Below are 22062 nucleotides of genomic sequence, written 5' to 3' on the forward strand. Positions count from 1 at the left end.
ATGAATTGTTGGGAGCTGGGAGGAAGGCTTATAGTGGGTGCCAGATAGATGGGACATGCCATTTTCAAAGTGAAATCTTTAACTAAAAGTGGTTACATTGGTGTCAAAAAAGAAATGACAGTTTTTCTTTATCTGTAGCTCCAGTTAATGTATATATCACCATAACCCATAAAGAGAAAAACGTGTTTCTGCCTATATAACAATGGAATTGTTAGTACTAACACACCGGCAGACTAATGAATTCACTAAAAGCTCTACAGAACGTGTGATGAGGAGGATTGTTACTTGTGAGTTTGTGAGTTTCAGACAATAATTCTCACCAAACCCTCTAGTTCTGTTTTTAGTTCAGTCCTCCAATGATGATATGGCCCTCTTTCTCTAAAATGTCCCATCAATAAAATAAAGTGTAAGATTTTTGATGTCATAAAACACCAATGAGAGGTAAAAGCAAAGACTCTACAGCAGCATATAGGTCAGTATGATTCCCTCTGGATGTGTGAGATTGGGGTCAGCAGTGTGTAGACGGCCGTGCGCTGAGCTTTTCTGAAAGAGAAGCTCAAATCCCCTCATCTTTATTCCCTCTTTGCTGGCTTTGATGGCCTCCAGCCACAAGCTGGGCAAACTTTTACTTTAAAGAACTGAGTCTTTATTAGGAACAACTGAGCTTTAAATAAAGGTTTGCTGCATTAAGACTTTCATCATTTTCTTTTCTTTCAGTGTCTCTCAATGTATCAAAACGAACTGTACAAAACACAACGTCTCCACAAGACATAGCCGGCATTAACTTTTTAAGAGCTTAGTGCTACAGTAGCTCTTCTGAGGGATTAGACCAGGTGGGCTAGCTTTTCCTCCTCTCACGCATCAGTGATTTGTGGGAGTACATCACCCTGTTGCCGGTTCACCGGTTGTTCTTTCTCAGAGCACTTTTTGTAGGTATGGGCCGCTGCATGTCAGGAATACTCTACAAGACCTTTGTGAAGTTTTGGAGATGTTCTGACCCAGTTCTTTATCTTTCACAGTCTGGAACTCGTTAATGTGGCTTAGAATCTGGCTTAGAACCAGTTTTCAACACATCAACTTCAAGATCTGATTGTTCATTTACTTACTTATATGTGTAAATCACAACCCTTGACATGTTCTATTGTAACAGTGGTCAGTGTTTTTAATGTTATGGCCGATTGTTACCTGCAGGACTAGTAATTTTGTAATCTGTGTGAAATAAGAAAAACAGTTTATCCTTATGGGGAAAATATAGTATTTTTAAGTGCAACGGAGAGCAGTATGTAAATTGATCATGTGATTGATCTAGTATTAGTTTAAGGCATGGCTTGAATACAACAATACCTAAGTTGTGAGGTGTTATCTTGTGAGTGAGGCTGAACAATGTCCAGTGTGTTTTTAGACAGGGTGACATGATTACAAGGTTTGAGGGAGGCCTACACTGCACAATACTGAAACTTAGCAAAGTGAAATTTTTTCATTTTAAGGCAATTAATCGTATTTTTTTCTCTGATAAGACTTTTTGTCTTAATAAGCATTGTTATTGTGTTAGATTATTTAACTTATTTTTGGAAGAATTTTCTTAATCAGTCTTATTTATTAGAACTCAAAATAAGCAAAAAAAAAAGGCAATCAAAGGGCAATCATTTTATTCTGATCCTTTTGTCCAGATTTAAAGTAGAAAATCTAATTTGATTTTGCTTGATTTAAGTCCTAGTTTAATCATTTTGAGACTTTGCAATTCCTTTTTTGTGAATTCTTAAAAAAATATTTTAGATTTTTTTAATTAATATATTAATTATGTAAAAATTACAGATTTTTTAATTAATATAAACCTATGTGTTTTCATTTACTTATATTTTGTCTAGTTTCTGCTAATGGATTTTTTGCACAGTGTTGTTGTGGGTCCCAGATGGATTTGGAATTCCATTTTGAGTGTAGTGCAGGCATTTAACATTCCTCAATCCACATTGTCAGTTTTGGACCAGAATTATGCCACCCAGTGGGTTGTAATATATATTTTTGCTGAGATTAGGTCAGCAAGCCATACCTTCTTGTCTTTTCTGTTAGATTTAAATTAGGTTTAAATTAGATCTTGTTCTAACAGGGAAAAGAGTAGTTGTAACATTCATCCAAAAGTCATAAACATCACTACTTGCCAACACCATACGCATATGCAGTTGTGGAAAATAACTACAGTTGTGATCTTTTGAAGCTTTAATAAGAAAACAAATCCCCTACAATCTATGACAGTATTTAGTATTAATCAGTTGGTGATTGGGCTTTTTTGAAGCTTAAAAAAGTTTCTTGTAAGGCGATGAGATTAAATAATTGATATAATTTAGACCAACATTGTTTACTCTTATAATTCATTTGGACAATGTATAAAGTCTTGCACTCCAAACACTCATGTATTTGTTTTTTCTTAACAAGTGTTTTTTTATTATAAGTTTTTTTTTGCCACATAATTTAACGTTTGCCAAAACGTAACACTACAAAACTACAAAAATTGCAGTATTACAAATATGCATTACAGATGTTTTAAAGCTTTTGTATAAAAAAAATTAATCGCTGGTGTCTAGTACAGTCTATAAATTAATCAGATTGGGGTTTTTGAAAGCTAAAAAAGTATAGCCCCACACTACACTGCTTCCCAGTCTATTGTGCAGATAACTCTTTTCCAGATAGATTGAAATGTAAGTTTTTTGTAAAGAGATGAGAGCATAAAATCTTGTATTATTAGACAAAATTATTAGACTCTTATGATTTATGTGGGGTGGGGTTGGGTTGGGTAGTCGAGTTTAACGCCACATCAGCTCGTCGGCTATTTCGCGGCAGGAAAGGTACTATCTAATCACAAGGTTCTACGATCTAAGCCATCGCAAGGCAGACAGACACAGACAGACACACAGACACATTCACTCACACACTCACACCTAAGGGGCAATTTCAATCAAGTTCCAATTAGCCTGAACGTGCCATCTTTGGACTGTGGGAGGAAACCGGAGAACCCGGAGGAAACCCACGTAGACACGGGGAGAACGTGCAAACTCCACACAGAAAGACCCGGGACGCCCCAGCCGGGAATCGAACTCAGGCCGTCTTGCTGTGAGGCGGAAGTGCTACCCACCGCGCCACCGTGCCGCCCCTATGATTTATGTGGAAATCTTATGATGTCTTGCACTCAACGAACACTTAAAAAATCCCCTTTTTTTTAAATCCGCAAGCATGGGATTCTGTTCTGTTGTTGTGAACATTCTCGGGCGAGATGAATGAGGGCACCAGAGTTCCTCCTCATCTGTGTTTAGAATGCTTGCCTAGACACAAGCTTTTCTGTTTACCCCCCAGATGGACTTAGTTACAGCTGATCGGAGATTGTTTGGACCATTACACAATGGAAAAAGCGAGCCTGAGCAATTAGAGGCGAAAAAAGTTGAACAAGATGTGACAACTTGGTGCGTGTGTAGAGGTATGCGCTCCCAGTTCAGAAGTGTTGAGTCATTAAAAACACGGCATAAATGTCCCCATGTGTTCCTGTGCTGAAATAAAACCCCTGCATGATGGTCTTCATGCTCAGAAGCCTTGTGAAAACCTTGTTTCTCAGCGAGAGGGATTTTTGAGTTTGGACCTGAATTCTGCACTGTTGACTCAGCTGCTGGTGTGTGTGTGTGTGTGTGTGTTTGAAGTTATTAATATTTTGACGACCTCCAGCCTCCTGAAGTCGGTCCGGAAGCCAAACACAAACAGGTTCTGGTTTTGTTTGGCGTGTGCTTGGCTCCGCACACACATCTTGATGACATTAGGGCACCAGCCCCTCTTACACAAACAGCAGAGACAGGGTTTTTATAGAGTAAAAACTTTACAGAGCGAGTGGAGGTGCTGGGGGAAATGCGGATGTTGTGTGAGAGACTGTTTAATGTCTCTGCGTGTCATTAGAGACAGTAACTCTGATGCAATGACAGTGTTTACATAGCAATGTTCTCTCTCTCTCTCTCTCTCTCTCTCTCTCTACCTCTCTCTCTTGATTTTTTACTCTCTCAATCTTTCTGTCTTCTCTGTGTTTTCTTCTCTCTCTCTCTACCTCTCAGTTTTCTTGCCTCTATCACTCACCCCAGCAGCAGTAGTGAGTTGAAGGCGGAGGGTGTGATCAGTGCAGAGTGTGATGGGGAGAAGCCAGAGAGGAGGAGAGTGTGTTTCAACATGGGAGAGGAGCAAGACGATTCAGGACACGACACCATCAGCAATCGAGATTCATACAGGTCACACAGCACTTAAAACATCACAACTATTTACTTATGCCACATTTCAACAAAAAGCACTGTAGAAAAAGAGAGCCTTCTATTCAGCTTGTGAATGAAAAATAAATACAGTACTTGTTACCAGTGACTGTAACACACCGCTGATTGTGTTAGCAATGTACATTATCTGTAACAGTGACTGTAACACACTGCGGATTGTGTTAGCAATGTAACATTATCTGTAACAGTGACTGTAACACACCGCTGATTGTGTTAGCAATGTAATATTATCTGTAACAGTGACTGTAACACACCGCTGATTGTGTTAGCAATGTAATATTATCTGTAACAGTGACTGTAACACACTGCGGATTGTGTTAGCAATGTAAAATTATCTGTAACAGTGACTGTAACAGTCACAGTTAACAGTGACTGTAACACACTGCGGATTGTGTTAGCAATGTAAATTAAATGTAACAGTGACTGTAACACACTGCGGATTGTGTTAGCAATGTAACATTATCTGTAAAAGTAACTGTAACAGTCACAGTTAACAGTGACCACTTGTGACATTGACTGTATTAGAAACTGTAACACTGCTGATTGTTTTAGCAATGTAACATTATCTGTATATGTATACCTGTAACAGCCAAAGTCACAATTAGCAGTCGCTGCTTATCATGTGTTACAGTTACTGTAACAGAAATAATTAGGCAGCTGTGTGTTTACAGTGACTTAAGTCACAAATTGAGTTTAATCCACTGATGATCATGTTAACTGCCCATAACAGAGTAATACACTGCCTGGCCAAAAAAAAAGTCTCCACCTGGGTTTAAGTAAGTAAATGATGTGGGGTTGATGCTGCAGTTGTTTTGCAGGTTTAGGTTCAGCAACACTATGTGCTGAAAGAATGAGGTCAGCTGACTATCTGAATATACTGAATATAGACCAGGTTATTCCATCAATGGATTTTTTCTTGCCTGATGATCACGGGAATATTCCAAGATGATAATATCAGGATTCATGGTGCTGGAATTGTGAAAGAGTGATTCGGGGAGCATGAGATGATCATTTTCACACATGGATTGTTCACCACAGAGTCCAGGTCTTAACCTCATTTAGAATATTTGGGATGTGCTGGAGAAGACTTTGTGCAGCGGTTAGACTCTACCATCATCAAGATCTTGGTGAAAAAACAATGCAACACTGGATTGAAATACATTATTGAAACAATGCCACAGTGAAGGCTTGCTGCAATCAAAGCTTAAGGCAGTTCAAAAAGTATTAAACCTTTTTTTTTGCCATTGTTTTTTTGGCCAGGCAGCGTAGCATTATTAGCTGTAACACACCACTGAAGACGGTAGTAATGACTCTAACAGTAACTGTAATATACTGCTGTGTAACAGTAACTGTAACACACTGGTTCTGAAGCTGTGTTTTGTTGTGGTTGTGTTTGCAGTGACTGTAACAGTAACAGAAACTCCATAGCCTCCTTCACCAGCATCTGCAGCAGCCACTGCAGCTCTTACGTCCACAGTGACGAGATGGACTCAGGTAATACACACACTATTACATACACATATACTATACATAGCGTGTACTATATCTGTATATGTAAACTAAGCAAAGCACATGCACACATACTTATATACACTCTTGGTCAAAAGTTTTAGAACACCCCCTTTTTCCAGTAGTCCAGCAGCAGTGCTGTATGGCCCAGACAAGCTGCTTTTTTATTTTCTCATCTTATCAGTGACTTTATTACTGTTTATTACTTCACCTGTCGGACCTCTTATTCTTCTCCTTAATGCTGAAACTGAGACTTAGTCCAGTGATAAGCTGAGCTAAAGGTGTTGCCATGTGGGTCAGCCAGACGTGACTTTTCCTGAACCAGTTTTCGCCAGCCTTCAAGAGTCTTTTGAAGGTGTAGGAAATAGTACTCATAGCACTCTGGCTTCATCTGTAATTTATATAAAGACTTATTCATTTAATAGTTACAGAGTTCTTTGTGTTTCTGTGTCTTTTTCTAGTCATTATGATGAAAGTGTGAATGTACTGTGTGTTACATAAATCCTGCAATATCCCCCCTTTTTTAAACAATACGGCTCTAGAAAAAAAAGAAACCACTTAAAAACGATGTTTTTCTTTGATCTTACCAAATTGAAAACCTCTGTAATATAATCAAGAGGAAGATGGATGATCACAAGCCATCAAACCAAGCTGAACTGCTTGAATTTTTACACCAGGAGTGGTATAATGTTTACTCAAAAGCAGTGTGTAAGACTGGTGGAGGAGAACATGCCAAGATGCATGAAAACTGTGATTAAAAACCAGGGTTATTCCACCAAATATTGATTTCTAAAAATCTCTAAACTTTATAATTATGAGGTCTGAAAGCTCTGCATCTTTTTTTTAATTCTGCCATTTCTCATTTTGTGCAAATAAATGCTCTAAATGACGATATTTTTATTTTGAATTTGGGAGAAATGTTTATAGAATAAAACAGCAATGTTTATTTCACTCAAACATATACCTATAAATAGCAAAATCAGAGAAACTGATTCAGAAACTGAAGTTTTGAATTTTAGTTTTAGTTTTTAGTTAATTTGTTTACCTTAAAGGCCCTGGCAGTTTATTGCTAAATTTTCTACACTGGATTTTGTTCCATTTCCAATTATTGGCTGGACCTAAAGTGCTTAAATGTCAAAAATAAAGGGGGAAATTGGTGTTCTAAAACTTTTGTACATACATACACATACATACATATATTGTACAATTTATATATATATATATATATATATATATATATATATATATATATATATATATATATATATATATATATATATATATATATACACTTTTATAGTATAGAAAACATGCACATACATACAGACACTGCCCACACTGTCTGAGTTTGTTGCATTACTGCATTATTCATCACATTCACCACATATGAGAGCAGTGTGTACTGTAGTTTTAACCGGTAATTGAATACATCAGGCTCTTTTGGGTTTAATCTGTGTGATCCTCTGTGCTTCAGCCCTGTCATCCTGTCTGAATTACAGAGCCGCCAAAACGCGCCTGATGTCAAATTGATAGCCATTACATGCTAATTGCTAAGCAGCGGGTGCACTGGAGGCAGTGGGGCTGAGAGCACAGAGTCTGTGCACAGGGAGTGTGTGTGTGTGTGTGTGAAGTGTCGCTGCTGTAACCTCGCCGTTCTGCTTCATTAGGGTAATGAAGCACCGCCGTCTGCCTTTTTGTCCTAATCGAGCCCTCTGATGTTCTCCGCTCTTTCTGTATCTTTACACACACGCACACACACTTTCAGGAGATGAGATGCCAGCGAGCATGTGGATATCTCACGACAAGCAGAAGAAGCTCCACAGCTTCCTGGAGCATCTGTTCAGCCAGGTGTGTATGATGTAGGGTCAAACACACACACAACAACACACTTGAACCTTGTTTGAACCTTCATATGTTATACATTGCTCTTTGCTACCATGTGCAGTTTGTATATTTGCACTTTATGGCACATTGAATTAAGGGAATTCTAGGTTTATTATTTTCTGATATATTTAATCAGTTATTAGAGTTATTATGTGGTATTTATACTGACCAAAATTCATGAGATAGCAGTATGTAAAATGAACATGATTATGAACAGCTTGGGATGGCTTAAACCTGTATAAATTTTAGGGCCTTATTTTAGCGGTCTATAGGGCACTGGTCATGACTGATTTAGGGGCGTGTCCTGTGTTTTTAGTATTATGAGGGCGCCAAAAAATATGTCTTTCGCAGCTCCAAACACGCAAAAGGCGTGTACTAATTCTCTTAATTATTCATAGGTGTGTTTTGGGAGTAACATGAAATAAACCAATCAGTGTGCCAGTAGTCATTTACTTTAAGATACAGCTGAGCTCTGACTTTTGCGCTTTTGGATCTTAAGAGCGCTGCGCTTTGTGCGTTTCAGCAGAGGATACTGACCTGCACTTTCACATTGTTTAGGAATGCCAGCAGCTTATTTAAGGGAACAGCAATGTTATTTTATCCTTTATTCTGTTTGTTGTTTATTTAAAAGCTGGGTTTGCAACACTAACTAATATTAGTTTTACTTTCAAATCATGGAAACAGCAAACCAAAACCTCAACCTATCCTTTATATTTGATAGTATTTGATTAACGTCCTTAGTCATCTTAAGTTTTTTTAACTGAACTGAGTTTTATCTTTAGACTTGTGGGTAAGTAAAGTAAGTGAACTTGTGTACACAGCTACATTTAATTTAGATGGCATTGATAGGTTGTAGACATCTGGCAGATGCATTTTGCTACGTATGCAGCTAATTTATAATGAGCGAAAAATAACTCTGTGATGTCCATCTTGATAAAATCACAGAGAACATGAGAGCTTATTCAGAGGAACAAGGGCTCGTTTCAGGATGTTTCAGTATTAATTTGTATGTTTTTTGCAGGTGGAGTCCATCACAAGCCTTCTAAAGGGGGTGTCGGTAGCTCGGGCCTTTGAACAGACAAAGTGTTTTACTCCAGGACGAGGACTGCAAGGTACGGAACAACCTTCAATAGTTACTTTTATGAAACAAAACAACAAAATGTATCCGACACTGTAAGCCCGGATAAGTTGAATTTACTTCCTCAAAATAATTGAGGAAACCGGTTGCCTTAAAAAATTAAGGAATGGGTAATGAAAACTTAGCATAACTTAGAACATCAAGTTATTACAACAAAAGGAAAAGTCGATTTAACTTTTTTTAATTTTTATTACACTGTAAGACCGGATAAGTTGAGTTTATTTAGCTTTTTTAAGGCAGCCGTTTTGCTCAATTTTTTAAAGTAATGGGTAATGAAAACTTGAGTTAGCAGAAATTAAAACATCAAGTTATTACAACTAAAGGGGAAGTTGATTTATTTGTAAGGTAGCCCAGGGGGAATCACTACACACTGATGGTGAGTGTCAGAAACTGTTGGACACACCCAGTATGCAAATAGATTGTGACAGAAACCAATGGAAAATAAGCTGTTAATGGCAACAGACTAAAGTCAGTTATTATAAGTTGGTTCAACTCAAAGATCTCAGTTTGAATGTACATGTGCTCACAAATGTTCAGCTAACTCAAAATAGTTGAGTATTGTTTAGAAATATCCAATTTGATGTAAAACAGACTTAAATCATTTGAGTTCAAACAACACATGGGTTTACAGTGTACATTTTCTTACTCAGAAACTCAGGATTTACAGTGTTTCCTACAAGACGGTACACAGGAAGCTCTGATTCTACACGTATCTGAGTCTGAAGATAACAGTCCTATTCTTTTTTTACTAATTGAGTGTTTGACAGTTTGTCCAGTTTTGTGAGGAAAAGAGTAAAATGTGAGTGGGAATGTTAGCGTGGGACCTGCTGATGTGTTCATTGGTGTATTGTTCCATTTTCCTCATTCTCCCACTCTTTTCTCATGTGAAAAGAAAGAAAGGGAATTTACTACTCAGCAGTGAAGAAGTTGTCTGGCCCTGGCTCTGTTTTATGCTTAATACACTTCACCTCTTGGCATGCACATTCTCTGCCTGTGAAGTAAAGTGTGTGTATATATGTGTGTGAGTGTGAGAGAGAGAGAAGGAGGTGTTTTATTTAGTTAAATTTGAACTGTGTCCAGATTCGGCTCCCCCCTCCAGCGGATCACTGCAGGAATCCTGCACTTCCTGTGTAAAGGAGCTTCCTCCAGCTGTATATGTGTGTGTGTTTGTATGTGTGAGTGTGTGAGTTAGAGAGGGTTAGGTAGGAGGAGAATTTGGTCAGAGAGCTCAACTTCTCTGTTCTACTGTGGATCAGTAATTTTAGACATTTGGGGACTTTGTATCTGTCTCCAACCTAAGCATTTTAAGTCCTATTCAATTAATTTCAAGTCATATTTTTATCTCAAAAGACTTGATCAGCTTAGACTTAGTTTGTTTCTTTTGTTTTATATTGGAGCTATAAGGTAAATGTAGCTAACAAGATTTTAAAGCTTAAAGCTCCACTAGGTAGGATTGAGATTTTGTGCTCGTGGGCTCCCCCTACAGTTGCAGAGTGTAATAAATGTTTCATTAGAACTAAAGGGCGGAAAGCAGGTCGCAGTTCTCACGAGCGTTGGTCGCGGCCGCCTCGGAAAACTTACAGAGTTTGGTTTGAGCTTAGAGGAGCTCCGGCACAGACACGAGAGCACCGCTATTCGTCCTATTACACCTCAATGCAGCGCTGCAGTGAGTTTTTAAGCTGTAATTTTACTTCTTTAAAAAGATCAAAAATCAAGGAAATCCTACCTAGTGGGGCTTTAAGATTAACAAATAGCATAATGCTAACTAGATTAATACCGATAATGTACTATACTCATACTCATCAACTAGGCCTGATACCAACATTCGATACCTAGTGCACATTGCTGTTCTAGTTAGTACTGTCATTTACAGTTTACTAAAATCTAATGACATTACTGCACACAAGCCAAAACATTGTAACATATTGCTAATCTGCTGCTGGTTAACCTCTTAGGCCAGGATTTTTATCAATCATAAAATTGTCTCTTTCTTGAACTTTTAAAATCAATATGTTCCTGAATACAAATCAAACAGTTCTTGTCCTCTAAACCTTTAGTTTTGTTATGTTTGTCTAGTTTCAACGTCTTTTTTCCAACATGAAGAATTTGGGTTGATTTCTGTTACTGATCTGGAATTATTAATTTGAGCAGTGATTGGCAGCTTCTCCAAGTGATTTACAATATCTAATTTTAAAAGATGATCTATAATACACCACATTAGGCACTAATGGTCAAATTTAAATAATTTAATTAGGATATATATGTAATGCAATCTAGTGGCTTTTTTTGGTAGCAGCAGTGTGCACTATTAGAACAGCAATGTGCAACATAACAAAATAAATAATAAAAAATACAGGAACAGTGATGTACAAAATAATAGAACAATAAGAGCCTTAACAAACTGAACACTATCCTACTATAACAATTAAACATGAAAAATAATACTCTGTCCCTGAAAATGACATTTTTTTTTTCTTTAACAGAGATATATTATTAACTTTATCTGAGAGAAAGATGCTCTTTAAGGTACTAAAACTATTAACATATATGAGGCTAGACAAAACAACTGTTATTTTTATATTTTCAAGTTTTTCTTTAAGAAGATGAGAATGTCCACATTCTCTGGAGGAAGAGCTGCTCTTTGAGCAGTCACAATGTCTGCGGCTACAGTGTGCTGCACCATTTGTGTAGCATGCGTGCTAGCATAGCTTAGAGGGAGGGATCGCCTATCATCTTTTTTACTTCGAGGCTCGAGATTATGACACAATTTCGATCGGTTTCGATGAAATATCGAAATCATGACACCCCTAGTAAAAACTACACCATGCTGTACTTGTTCATAGGAGTTGTGTGCTCTCAGCTGCGTTTGCTGAGAGTATGGAGTTCAGGTATGAGGTAGTAAAAGCCTGTACATGTGTGTGATTTGTGTTTCTGTGTGCGTGTGTTTGTGTGTATTTGTGGTTGGATGTGTGTGGTCCACCTAGATCTCCAGGACTTGTGTAATCCGTGCTGCTTCTGCTAACTTTTCCTCAGTCAGTGGCCCTGCTCTGAGGAGTAATGGATTAGTGTGTAATCCCCATTGTTTAAATGTCCTAATCCCCCTTCACACACTCGCACACTGGGGCGCTGTCACGCCTGTGTTTCAGGCTGCTGGTCCGTGTGGCATGTTTCTCTGTGTGACTGTGAATTTGAGTAGATGAAGGAATGGCGTTTTGTGTGTGTCTGTCCGTGTTCCAGAGGAGCCAACATAACTCTCGCCTGGAGTGTGTTATGATGTGTTGCTGATAGGATTAAAACCATGCCACTTTATTTCCATCTGTACTGTAGGACTCAGTCAGAATGTTGGACATTTGTTCAAGCATTTTTTAACAGACTGTTCAGTTTTTATAGCATTAAAATCATTGTTTTTATAGCGATGTTTGGATTGGATAGTCTTTCAGGGCCAGAATAATGGCCAGTTTCTAGTTTGGAAATAAGCGAAGATAGTAACGTTAGGATTGTGAAATAACGCAAATACTCTCCTCTCCTGCTCAGAGGAGTCATCTTCAGGTGAACGCTGCGCATTTTTGAGCATTTCTGCTTGTTTTGCTGGGTCGTGTTGGTTTTAACATGCCAGCTGGACTGTGGTTAGGTTAGCGTAGCTTTCTTTAGCTCAGCATTAACTTAGCCTAGCCTGGCTGGTTAGCCTTCTGGCTGTCAGACGGCATTAGCCGAGCGATTTTCTTTCCCTTTTTTCCACAAAAGACAGCCAGCGCTGCGGGCGAGCGTGCCGCTGCTGAGCACTAGTCTGTGCTAAGCTAACGCTGCTGGGGGTGTTCTGTGTATATACGCCATTACTCGGCAAAGTGTGGGCGGAGTGATACAGGTTTAGTGTGAGAAGGCCGTGATGTTATCACAAATATCATCACGGCTAGAACACTTCTCAACCAATCAGATTGTGAGGTCGGAACTAACTGTTGTATAAATCAGAGTATATCACTAGCGTAACAGCATGGATAGCAAAAAATAAAACAGACCTGTAGACAGTTTCTACCTGGAAAATTATGGCAGTGTTTTTTTTTGCATGAGATTTTTTGAAAAGCAGAAGATTATTTAACCTGTAAAGAAAAAATTCAAACATGTCCAATCCTGTTAGAATAAAATGAAATGAATAAAGAGTGCAGCACCTGTACATGAGGACCATCTATCCACTGTTCCCTATTTTTTAAAACGTGTAGCTCCACCCAACTGGCTCACAGTTACAGGTGGTTCCCATCACCAGTGCTCAGTTTCTGACCACTAGCTGACCACAGTGCAGGGGATCGCTCTTAATCTAATATTAATAGTGTACATCGTGGTCCATATAGAGTGAACAGCTAGATGGACGTCATTAAGTGTCCTCTGAGAGACTGAACGAGGCTGAGGTTTCTACTTATAAGGGCGAGACTGTATTCCCGTGAGACTATATTCCAGACTAATCCTGAAATAAAGACTCGATAAATGTGTCTCTTGTGGCATCGCTTGTGCTGAGTTAGTCTTTCTGCAGTAGAGGATTTAATTTACTGCCTTCCTCAGAAAAAAAAAAAAAAAGACATGACAGAAATCATTACATAATCCGGGCCATGAATCAAAGCCTTATTCATCAGTATCCATCCCATTCCCTGAACTGTAAAGGAAACGGATAGGCGTGTGTGTGTGTGTGTCTGCATGTGTGTGTGTGTGTCTGTGTGTGTGTGACTTTATCCTCTCTCATCACAGCAGTGTCACACCTTTTTATCCGTGTGAAGAACTGTTGATGCCTTGTGCTGCCTGTGCCATCTGCCATGAGGAAAGAGGGCCAAAGGAAATCACCCTAAGATTACGTCTGTGTGTGTGTGCGTGTGTGTGTGTGTGTGTGTTTACCTTTTAAAAACATGGGGTCACACATTTGTTATTCAATTGTAAGTATCTGTATAATTAATTTAGTTGTACACCATATGTACAAAAGCATTGGGACACCGGATTATTCATTTTTAGAGGAATGGATTATTATCATTGGTATTATTAAATGTTGGATTGAGCTCCATCATTCCTTCTGTTCCACAGCTCAGTAGTGTTTTTGTGTGTGTTTTTTGAACAGAGTTTCTATTGGACCTGGAGCCGAAGCTGAACTGCACAAAGAAGCTGCGTCTTCACATCAAACACGATCCCTGGAACCTGCCGAGCAGCGTACACACACTGATGCATACACTCAGCAAGGCTGTGGAAGGTCAGGACAACATAAAAAACACACACACACACATTTATATGCAAAAACCTTGTACCTCTAAGAGTACATCTTTATAAGTAAAAAAAAAAAACACTTTTATTGGAAGTCAATATAAAACAAGTCTTTTTTTTATAATTTGACACCTGTCAGATTCTCATTATGTCAAAAAGTGACAAGCAACTAGTAACTAGAAGCGCATATGTTTTAATGTTTTCAAGTCGAAGAACATTTAGAATCTGTACTTTTTTCTAACTCAAACTATTTTCTAAAACTTGCATCAGAAAATGCCTTACTTATTCATATGTATGTGTCTGTTTATTTCAGAGGTGAAGACGAGGTTGCTCTTGGTTTTACTCCAGTATGCAGGTATGTTTTTTTTACTTGTTTACATTTTCCTTCAGTGTTTATAATGTCTAATGTCATCATATGTCTAGAGTCCTCTTCCTTCACTTATATAAATATGGTTAAATTCATTGTTAAACAGTTACTTAATGAACTACAAGCACATTCAGGTTACATTATTTTAATGATCAGCCTACACTCTACACTACTTTTTCCTCTTTTTGTTTTTCAAATTGAAAAACTATGGCACAAAAAAGAGGGTGTTCCCTTCACTGTAAACACACACACAGAAAAATGTAATCATATCAAACATATACCCATCCACACCTACACTCACATTAATGCTGCACTTCCAGCAGATTTCCTCTGCTTGTTTTAAATGATGTACTAGTGAGAAATGATTAAATGCAATGTAAGAAGGGCCGTGTCGTGATGTAAACCCCATAGTGGACACTGACCATAAGGAGCATCATTTAAAATCAATTTCCGGAGCATCGTTCAGTTTTAAGCTTCATAAACAGAGGGATTAATTAACTGGAAGTCAGTCGACGGGGACAATAAATTGAATCCTTCTAACTTGCACTTACTGCATCTGAAAAATCAGCCGAGCGTTTCTAATTTTAAAGCTCTGTTTAATAGTCTCGGCCGTTTCCCAGAGGTTGCGAAAAAAAAAGAGAAAAAAAGGATAAATTGAGGCAGTTCATGAACTCATTTTGAAGCGAGCTGATTTGCCTAATGTTTGTATGGGCCATTTTTTCTCTGGTGCTTGGTTATTGCTTCTGGATGTGTGTGTGTGTTTATGCTATTTTTAGTCGTTTATGTTTTGGAGCGGCTGCTGAATGGTTTGCAGGTTCAGGATTTTGACCTTTCTATTGTTTGTGAATTACAGACTAAGAGAGATCTAAAATTAATTACAGATTTTTTTTATGAATTATGCATAGATTTGGCAGTACAATGTGAATATACTTGTATTATATATATATATATATATATATATATATATATATATATATATATATATATATATATATATATATATATATATATAGTCTTTTTTCATCTGTATCTCTATTTTATTTAATCTCTCTTTCTGTGTATGTGTCTAAATGTACACTATATAGACAAAAATATTGGGAAAGGAGCTTATAAGTATTTTTCTTCTGAAATCTGGATGAAATCTAGAGAGTTTTATTCTCTTTGTAGTATTATTTTAAAGTCACTAGACAATAATTTTTATTAGCTATAGGTAGAAATTAACTGAATGCATACATTAGAACGGATGTCCGAAAACATTTGGCCATGTAGTGTGTCTACGTTTCTGTATGTTCATAATCTCTCTCTCTCTCTCTCTCTCTCTCTCTCTCTCTCTCTCTCTATCTCTCTATCTCTCTATCTCTCTATCTCATGCACACACACACACACACATTTAATTTAATTTAATTTGAGTTTAATTCAGTTAGTTGTATTACTGTGACCATATTCCATTATAAAGCAGCACTGCAATAACAGGAACATTAGGAGGTTGAAGTTAAGTCTCAGTTTCAGTTATACAGACATTCAGAGATGTAAGAAGAAGATTGCAATTATCAAGAGCATGTCAATTTCAATTACAGTGACATTTAGATTCAATTTCAATTCAATATTATATTAGGGGTGTGAGAAGAGCAAGGGGAGACATTAAGGGGAGAAATGACGTTTCAGTTTCAATCGCAAAAAAAGATTGGGATGATCAAAGAGCGTCATTAAGCACAAAGAAATGAAACCAGAGAGAGACAAAAATGAAATACAGGGTTAGACACAAGGCTTAAAGGTACAGTGAGAAAAATTATATGTTTAATTCTAAGGAATGATGAGACGTGAAGTGGTGATGTAAGAAATTGCTTTAGTGAACAATGTGTTTTTCATGCTTTATGGATATTTTAAGCAGTTCTGAGAGCATGACAAATAAAGCATCCTGGTTGGCCTTTCCTCATGCTTAGTTGACCAATAAGGTTTGTGTGGCGGTGAAATTTGCAGTGTGTGAGAGAGAGGGAGAGAAAGATGAACACACAGTGTCATGTAGCGCTTTAATCCAAAAAAACATATTTAACTCCACACTACACTACAGTCTGTCTTTTTTGCACACTGTTTTATTAATGGAGGGAGTGTTGCATGGCGGTGTTTGCGACTCACAGTGTTATAGGTTTACTGTTTGTGCAAATTAGAGCACTATAACAAACTTTATATTTGAAGTTTTACAGACACAATTTTTTAGCCAAATCTGTCACATTTATTTTTTTACAATTATTTTTTTACCACATTCTATCTAATGCTATCTTATGTTATCTTTATAAGTTAATTTGTTTTATTTATTTGTGTTATTTATCTTTTTGTATTAATTTTTTATCTTGTCTACTATAAAGTATGACTTTCCCTCTGGGACTTATAAAGTGACTTATCAATATCCATTCTTTCATTCATCCATCCATCCTTCCATCCATCCACCTATTTACTCATCCATCAATTATCCACCTACTCATCCATCCACACATCCATTTATTCACCCTTCCATCAACACATCCATTTACTTATCTACCTACACATCCATAAATCCATCCATCCATCCATACATCATCCATCTACTCATCTATCCACGCTTCATCTGTCAATCATCTATCCAGACATTCATCCATAGATTAACCTGCTCTTTCATAGACCTACCATTCCATCAATCCATCTGTTCATATGTTCAAAGAGTTTGACCAGAAGTATAATCTCTCTTTCTTTCTCTCTCTCTCTCTCTCTCTCTCTCTCTCTGTCTTTTTTGTCTCTCTCTCAGACTCAGAGTTGCAGTTGCGGAGGGACATGGTGTTCACTCAGAGTCTGGTTGGAGCAGTGTGTTGTTTTTCGGAGCAGTTTCTGGCTGTGCTGAATCAGACTCTGAGTGGAGAGAGTGAAGGACAGGAGAGCGCTCGCCGCTGGCTCGACCAGATCTCCTCCACCGGCCTCCTCCTACACTTCCAGTCCCTACTCTCACCCAACCTGGTGAGTGTGTGTGTGTGTTTCAGTGTGCTTCAGTGTGTTTCAAGTTTGATGTTTCTAATTAAGTGGCCAGAGAGCGGAGGTAGAAGGATAGTGTTTCTAATGAAATGGTCAGTCGGTGGAGGTACAAGGTAGGGGTTTCTAATAAGGTGGCCAGTGAGTGAAAGTACATCAGTTTGTTGTGTTCATAAGGTGTCAGACATCAGTTTCTTCCATTTTTCAGAGTCATTGCTTCTTTCAATTATATTGAGGTCAGCACTGTGTGTGTGTGTGTGTGTTTGTGTGTGTGTGTTATTGCCTTATTGAACTGGTTGCATGCTCTGTGTGTTTGTAATTTGCGCTGGCTGTGCTTGTGTGGGCCAGGCCGGGATCACGGGGGATTAGCGTCTTTGTGTAAAGTGTTTGTGTTTCGGGTTCTGCTCAGTTTTTACCTGACCGTGATTGGGGCCAGGGGATCAGTGGTGTTTGTGTGTGGTCAAAGTTTATCCTCCCCCCCAGAGATTTAGTTAAACTCTGTGGGTCATGTCTGTAAGATCTTTTACCAGTGTCAAAACGTTTGCAGACTCCTGCTCATCCAGAGTTTCTTCTGAAACCAAGGCTTGGCTGCAGTAATAGCCTCTACACTTCTGCAAAGACTTTACACTGCATGCTTTATGATTCGTTTTGCCAGTCCGGTTCATTCATGGACAGAGTAACATCCCAGTGCTCTAGGCTTCCATGCTCCTCTTTTGGGCATAGAGGTCTTAGGGTAATGCTTCAGAGCTTCCTATGCCTTTGTCAGTTGGACACTTTTAGAAATACAGGACCAGTCCAACTTAAATTCAATGTTTTTTCATTCTTTTTAAATGTTTTGTATCATAGATTAATACTAAAATAATCCAAACTATGAAGAAACACATATGGAATTATTTAGTGAACAAAAAAATGCTAAACAAACCAGAATATGTTTTATATTTTAGTTTCTTCAGAGTAAGCACTTCTTGCTAAGATGATATTCAGCTTTATGAGGTATCGTCACCTGGAATTCAGGCTTTCAGTTAACAGCTGTGCTGAACTGTGCTGAAGAGTTCATTACTTGAATTTCTTGCCTCTTAATGTGTTTGAGAGCATCAGTTTTAAAGTTGTGAAGAGGTAGAGTTGGTATTTAGTGAATAGTCCTATTTGAATAATGTTCTAATTCATATTATGAATATACTCAAAAACTAAGTAAAGAAAAAATGACTTTAAGAAATAAGGGTCAGTCAAACAGAACATTTTCTCTAACTTTGAAAGTATCCTCAAGTGCAGTTGCAAGAACCATCAAAAACGTTATGATGAAACTGGCTCTCATTAGGACAGTCCCAGGAAAGGAAGACCAAGAGTTATATTTTTATTACACAGGATAAGTTCATCAGAGTTACCAGAATCAGAAACCGGAAGTTAACAGCACCCCAGATAAGAGCCAAGTAAGAGTATTTTGGTTTGTTTAACACCTTTAAGTTCAGCGACTATTGAACTAAGTTCAGTCGATTATTACATAAAATTTTCCCCACCCTAAAACACATAGACATATAGACATGAACAGGGAGACAATCAAACATCACAGCATAATTAATCAAAATGTCATCAGAATTTCATCACCAACCATAATCTTCCTCTTTGGAGAGGGGCAGAACAACAGGGAGCCAGACCAAGTAGAAAATATATTTCTACACCTTTTAGAAAAAAACATAATTCAATTGCGAAGATAGCGGAGCAGCAGTTTGCTACAAACATTTAACACCGAGGCCGAACGTGATAATTAAGCAGTGTGTCAGAAGAGTGTAGAAAAGAGCCCTCGCAGCCGTTCTCTCTGTAATGTGTGTCTTCACACCAGCAGAAGCTTTTTTCTCTTATCTCCTCGGCGCTGGTGTCTCCCCTCCACCTCTCCGCTCGGCCTGTAGAGTAGAGGAGGTTACACTGCTTAACCCGCGGGGTATTTCTCGGGCTCCGTGGGCCGCCACATGAAAGGATGGTAGGACAGGGTGAATTAAATGCTGAGAGGAGCCTCCAAATGAGCCCGGGGTGACTGTCAGCAATCTTTGAAATGTTTGGGAAGCAGAAGAGTCGGCATTCAGCGTCAGACTGAGTGAGATTTAACTGAGAAGAGCTGTGATCCTGAGCCATGACCGGCTTTATTTAGACAGAAACAGAGACAGATTCGTTTTTAGTATTCTGTGTGTATATAGGAATATATCAGTACTTTTTTGCTTGTTTATTACTATTCTTTTAGTAAGATTACATAAATAAATCTTACTGAGACACACATACATACCCAGACTTCTCCACCAGGGCAGGTTGAAAGCGTGTTAGGGTGTGTGCAGTGATGTATGGCTGTTTTGTCTTTACAGACAGATGAGCAGGCCATGTTGGAGGACACTCAGGTGGCTCTGCTGGACCTGGAGAAAGTCACCTTCTACTTCAGACAGTTCGACGGGGAGCCTCTTGTTGCAAGTGAGTGAAGGACGTCACGTCTGCATCGTCAGACAGACAGAGTCGTCACGCAGTGAACTCAGTACACTGAGGGAATTAGTACTGTTCATTATATCAGTGTTTCCCTCTTGCCTTTTCTTTTATTATTTTAATTATCAGTAATATTAGTTTTTAAATTTGTCTCATTTTATTATTTTTCTAGAAAGAATACAAACAGCAACTAGAATTAAATGCAAAAATGAAAGTAAAAAATGAAAAGATACTTATAGGTAATATTTCAAGTGTTACAAACAGGGGTTAGTACACACTTATTCTGTCAAGTGAAATTTTGAGAATAGTGAGACTTCTTTAACATTCACTATCTCCCTGCGCAAGGCGTGTCATGATTTTCATTGCTATCTTACACCCTGCCAACAGTCATTTTTCATGGCTTCAGCCTGTGCCGCTTAAATAGCAAATATATCTACACCAATGGGTTTAGTGAAATATTTCTGGCCTATTGCTATCTTGGCAATGGAAAACACAGGTGCGTGACTGTTTATTTGGAACCCTAACTACAGTCAACCATAAGACATTCATTGCATTCATCTTGGCAATGCAGGCTTGCTGTGCGCCCATGTGCACCCATTTGTTACACACACAAACCACCTCACTTTTACATCAAAAATAAAGATTATGACATTGCTGTTCCCATAAATGTCCTGCTTGTGCACCTTCACAGCACGAACATGCAGGTCAGTTTCCTCTGCTGAGAGGTGCAGAAGCGCTGCACCGTTAAAATACCAATTCGCCAAAGTCTGAGCGCTCCTGGCTAGTAAAGGAAATAGAAAGTGACCCTAAATTAAGCTGCGTGGTGTACCTATAGATCACAAAAATAGGGCCCTTTGTGTTTATTAAGGTGTTTAAAACATTCAGTTTAAACATATAGTGCATATAATAATAAAGTATATGAGTATACTTTTAATCATTGTAATACTAAGTGCTTAATCTTTTGTGTGTGTGTGTGTGTGTGTGTGTGTGTGTGTGTGTGTGTGTGTGTCTGTGTGTGTTGTGCAGACATGCCTGTTTCCTACCAGGTGGAGGGTACGAGGCAAGCACTGAAGGTGTTTTTCTATCTGGAGAGCTTCTACTTCCAGCAGCTGCCGCAGAGACTGAGACATGGAGGAGGCTTCAAGATTTACCCCGTCCTTTTCACTCAAGGTCTGTGTGTGTGTGTGTGTGTGTTATGTTTAAAACTAGCTTTGCCGTTGCTCCTAGCACAATTCAGCCCAATTAGTCAAACACAGCAGCAGCACGAAAGGGTTATTTGAGCAGTGTCATAGAAAAAAGCTGTCCTTGCTTCCATAATGAACCATTTTTGTAAAATAGATGTGAGTTAGAAACTTGGTTGGAGAACCTTAAATTTTATTTTAAACATTTCATTATTTTAACATTTAAATGGTTCTTTAAAGATTTTTCTTTTTCTAAAACATGATTCTTCTAAAGCATCACTCAAAGAACCCTATTTTTAACATTTTTCTTAAAGTACAAAACTTACTCTAAATAGTGTGTTTTATGATCAATTACTGATGGGATGGGACTTTGGAAATGTTTTATGTTGATGAACAGTTATTTATTTAGAAAACATAACACAAAATTTTTACTACGGGTATCTTCAGAATCAAAGGTATATTCTGTACAAATTACATTTGTATTTAAAATGTTATATATTAGCATTTGGAAAACAGCTCACGTCCTGACACTGTGTGAAATCAAGCCAGTATTGGTGTGTGACAGGAAAGCAGAAAAGGTATGATGTTATGGGAGTAAAAAGATTTTTTTTTACATAAAAGCAGTTCTCAGATGAAAAGAACTAGATGATAGATGATTTGCTTCCTGAGGTGAAGGGTGAAGGTTGGGGATCTAGCCATAGTGAGCTGGAACAGCAAGACCTGAAAGAAAAAAGAGCAGCACTTCACAGCTGTTACTGTGAATACATGAATACATGTTATAATGCAGTAGTTTATATGTGTGACTGGAGCAGATTTTAGTGGGCACACATTCAATAAGCAAAAATAAAAAATAGATCAAGTATAATTTAGGCATAGAACACCAAGGTGAAAACAGTATGGAGCAATTGGTGCACAGATATAGAAAGAGATAGAGAAAGACTGAGTAGGAAAGAATGAGAAAAAGAGAGAAAGCAGAACAAA

The 22062-nt window shown here is 38.1% G+C and overlaps 1 protein-coding gene across 2 annotated transcripts in view; it reads left to right on the forward strand.

The window, feature by feature from the left end:
• The window catches only part of prex2 (phosphatidylinositol-3,4,5-trisphosphate-dependent Rac exchange factor 2), a 224903-nt gene that overhangs the window by 141759 nt on the left and 61082 nt on the right, over window positions 1-22062 (forward strand). For both annotated transcript variants that reach the window (XM_049485814.1, XM_022685605.2), the window contains 9 exons: window positions 4089-4259; window positions 5698-5792; window positions 7573-7655; window positions 8713-8803; window positions 13928-14056; window positions 14381-14422; window positions 17217-17422; window positions 19789-19891; window positions 20927-21070. In XM_049485814.1, the coding sequence (XP_049341771.1) occupies window positions 4089-4259; window positions 5698-5792; window positions 7573-7655; window positions 8713-8803; window positions 13928-14056; window positions 14381-14422; window positions 17217-17422; window positions 19789-19891; window positions 20927-21070 (1064 nt within the window). The remainder of the gene's footprint in view (window positions 1-4088; window positions 4260-5697; window positions 5793-7572; window positions 7656-8712; window positions 8804-13927; window positions 14057-14380; window positions 14423-17216; window positions 17423-19788; window positions 19892-20926; window positions 21071-22062) is intronic.

This window comes from Astyanax mexicanus, chromosome 1, assembly GCF_023375975.1.
Source record: "Astyanax mexicanus isolate ESR-SI-001 chromosome 1, AstMex3_surface, whole genome shotgun sequence".
NCBI lineage: Eukaryota > Metazoa > Chordata > Actinopteri > Characiformes > Acestrorhamphidae > Astyanax > Astyanax mexicanus.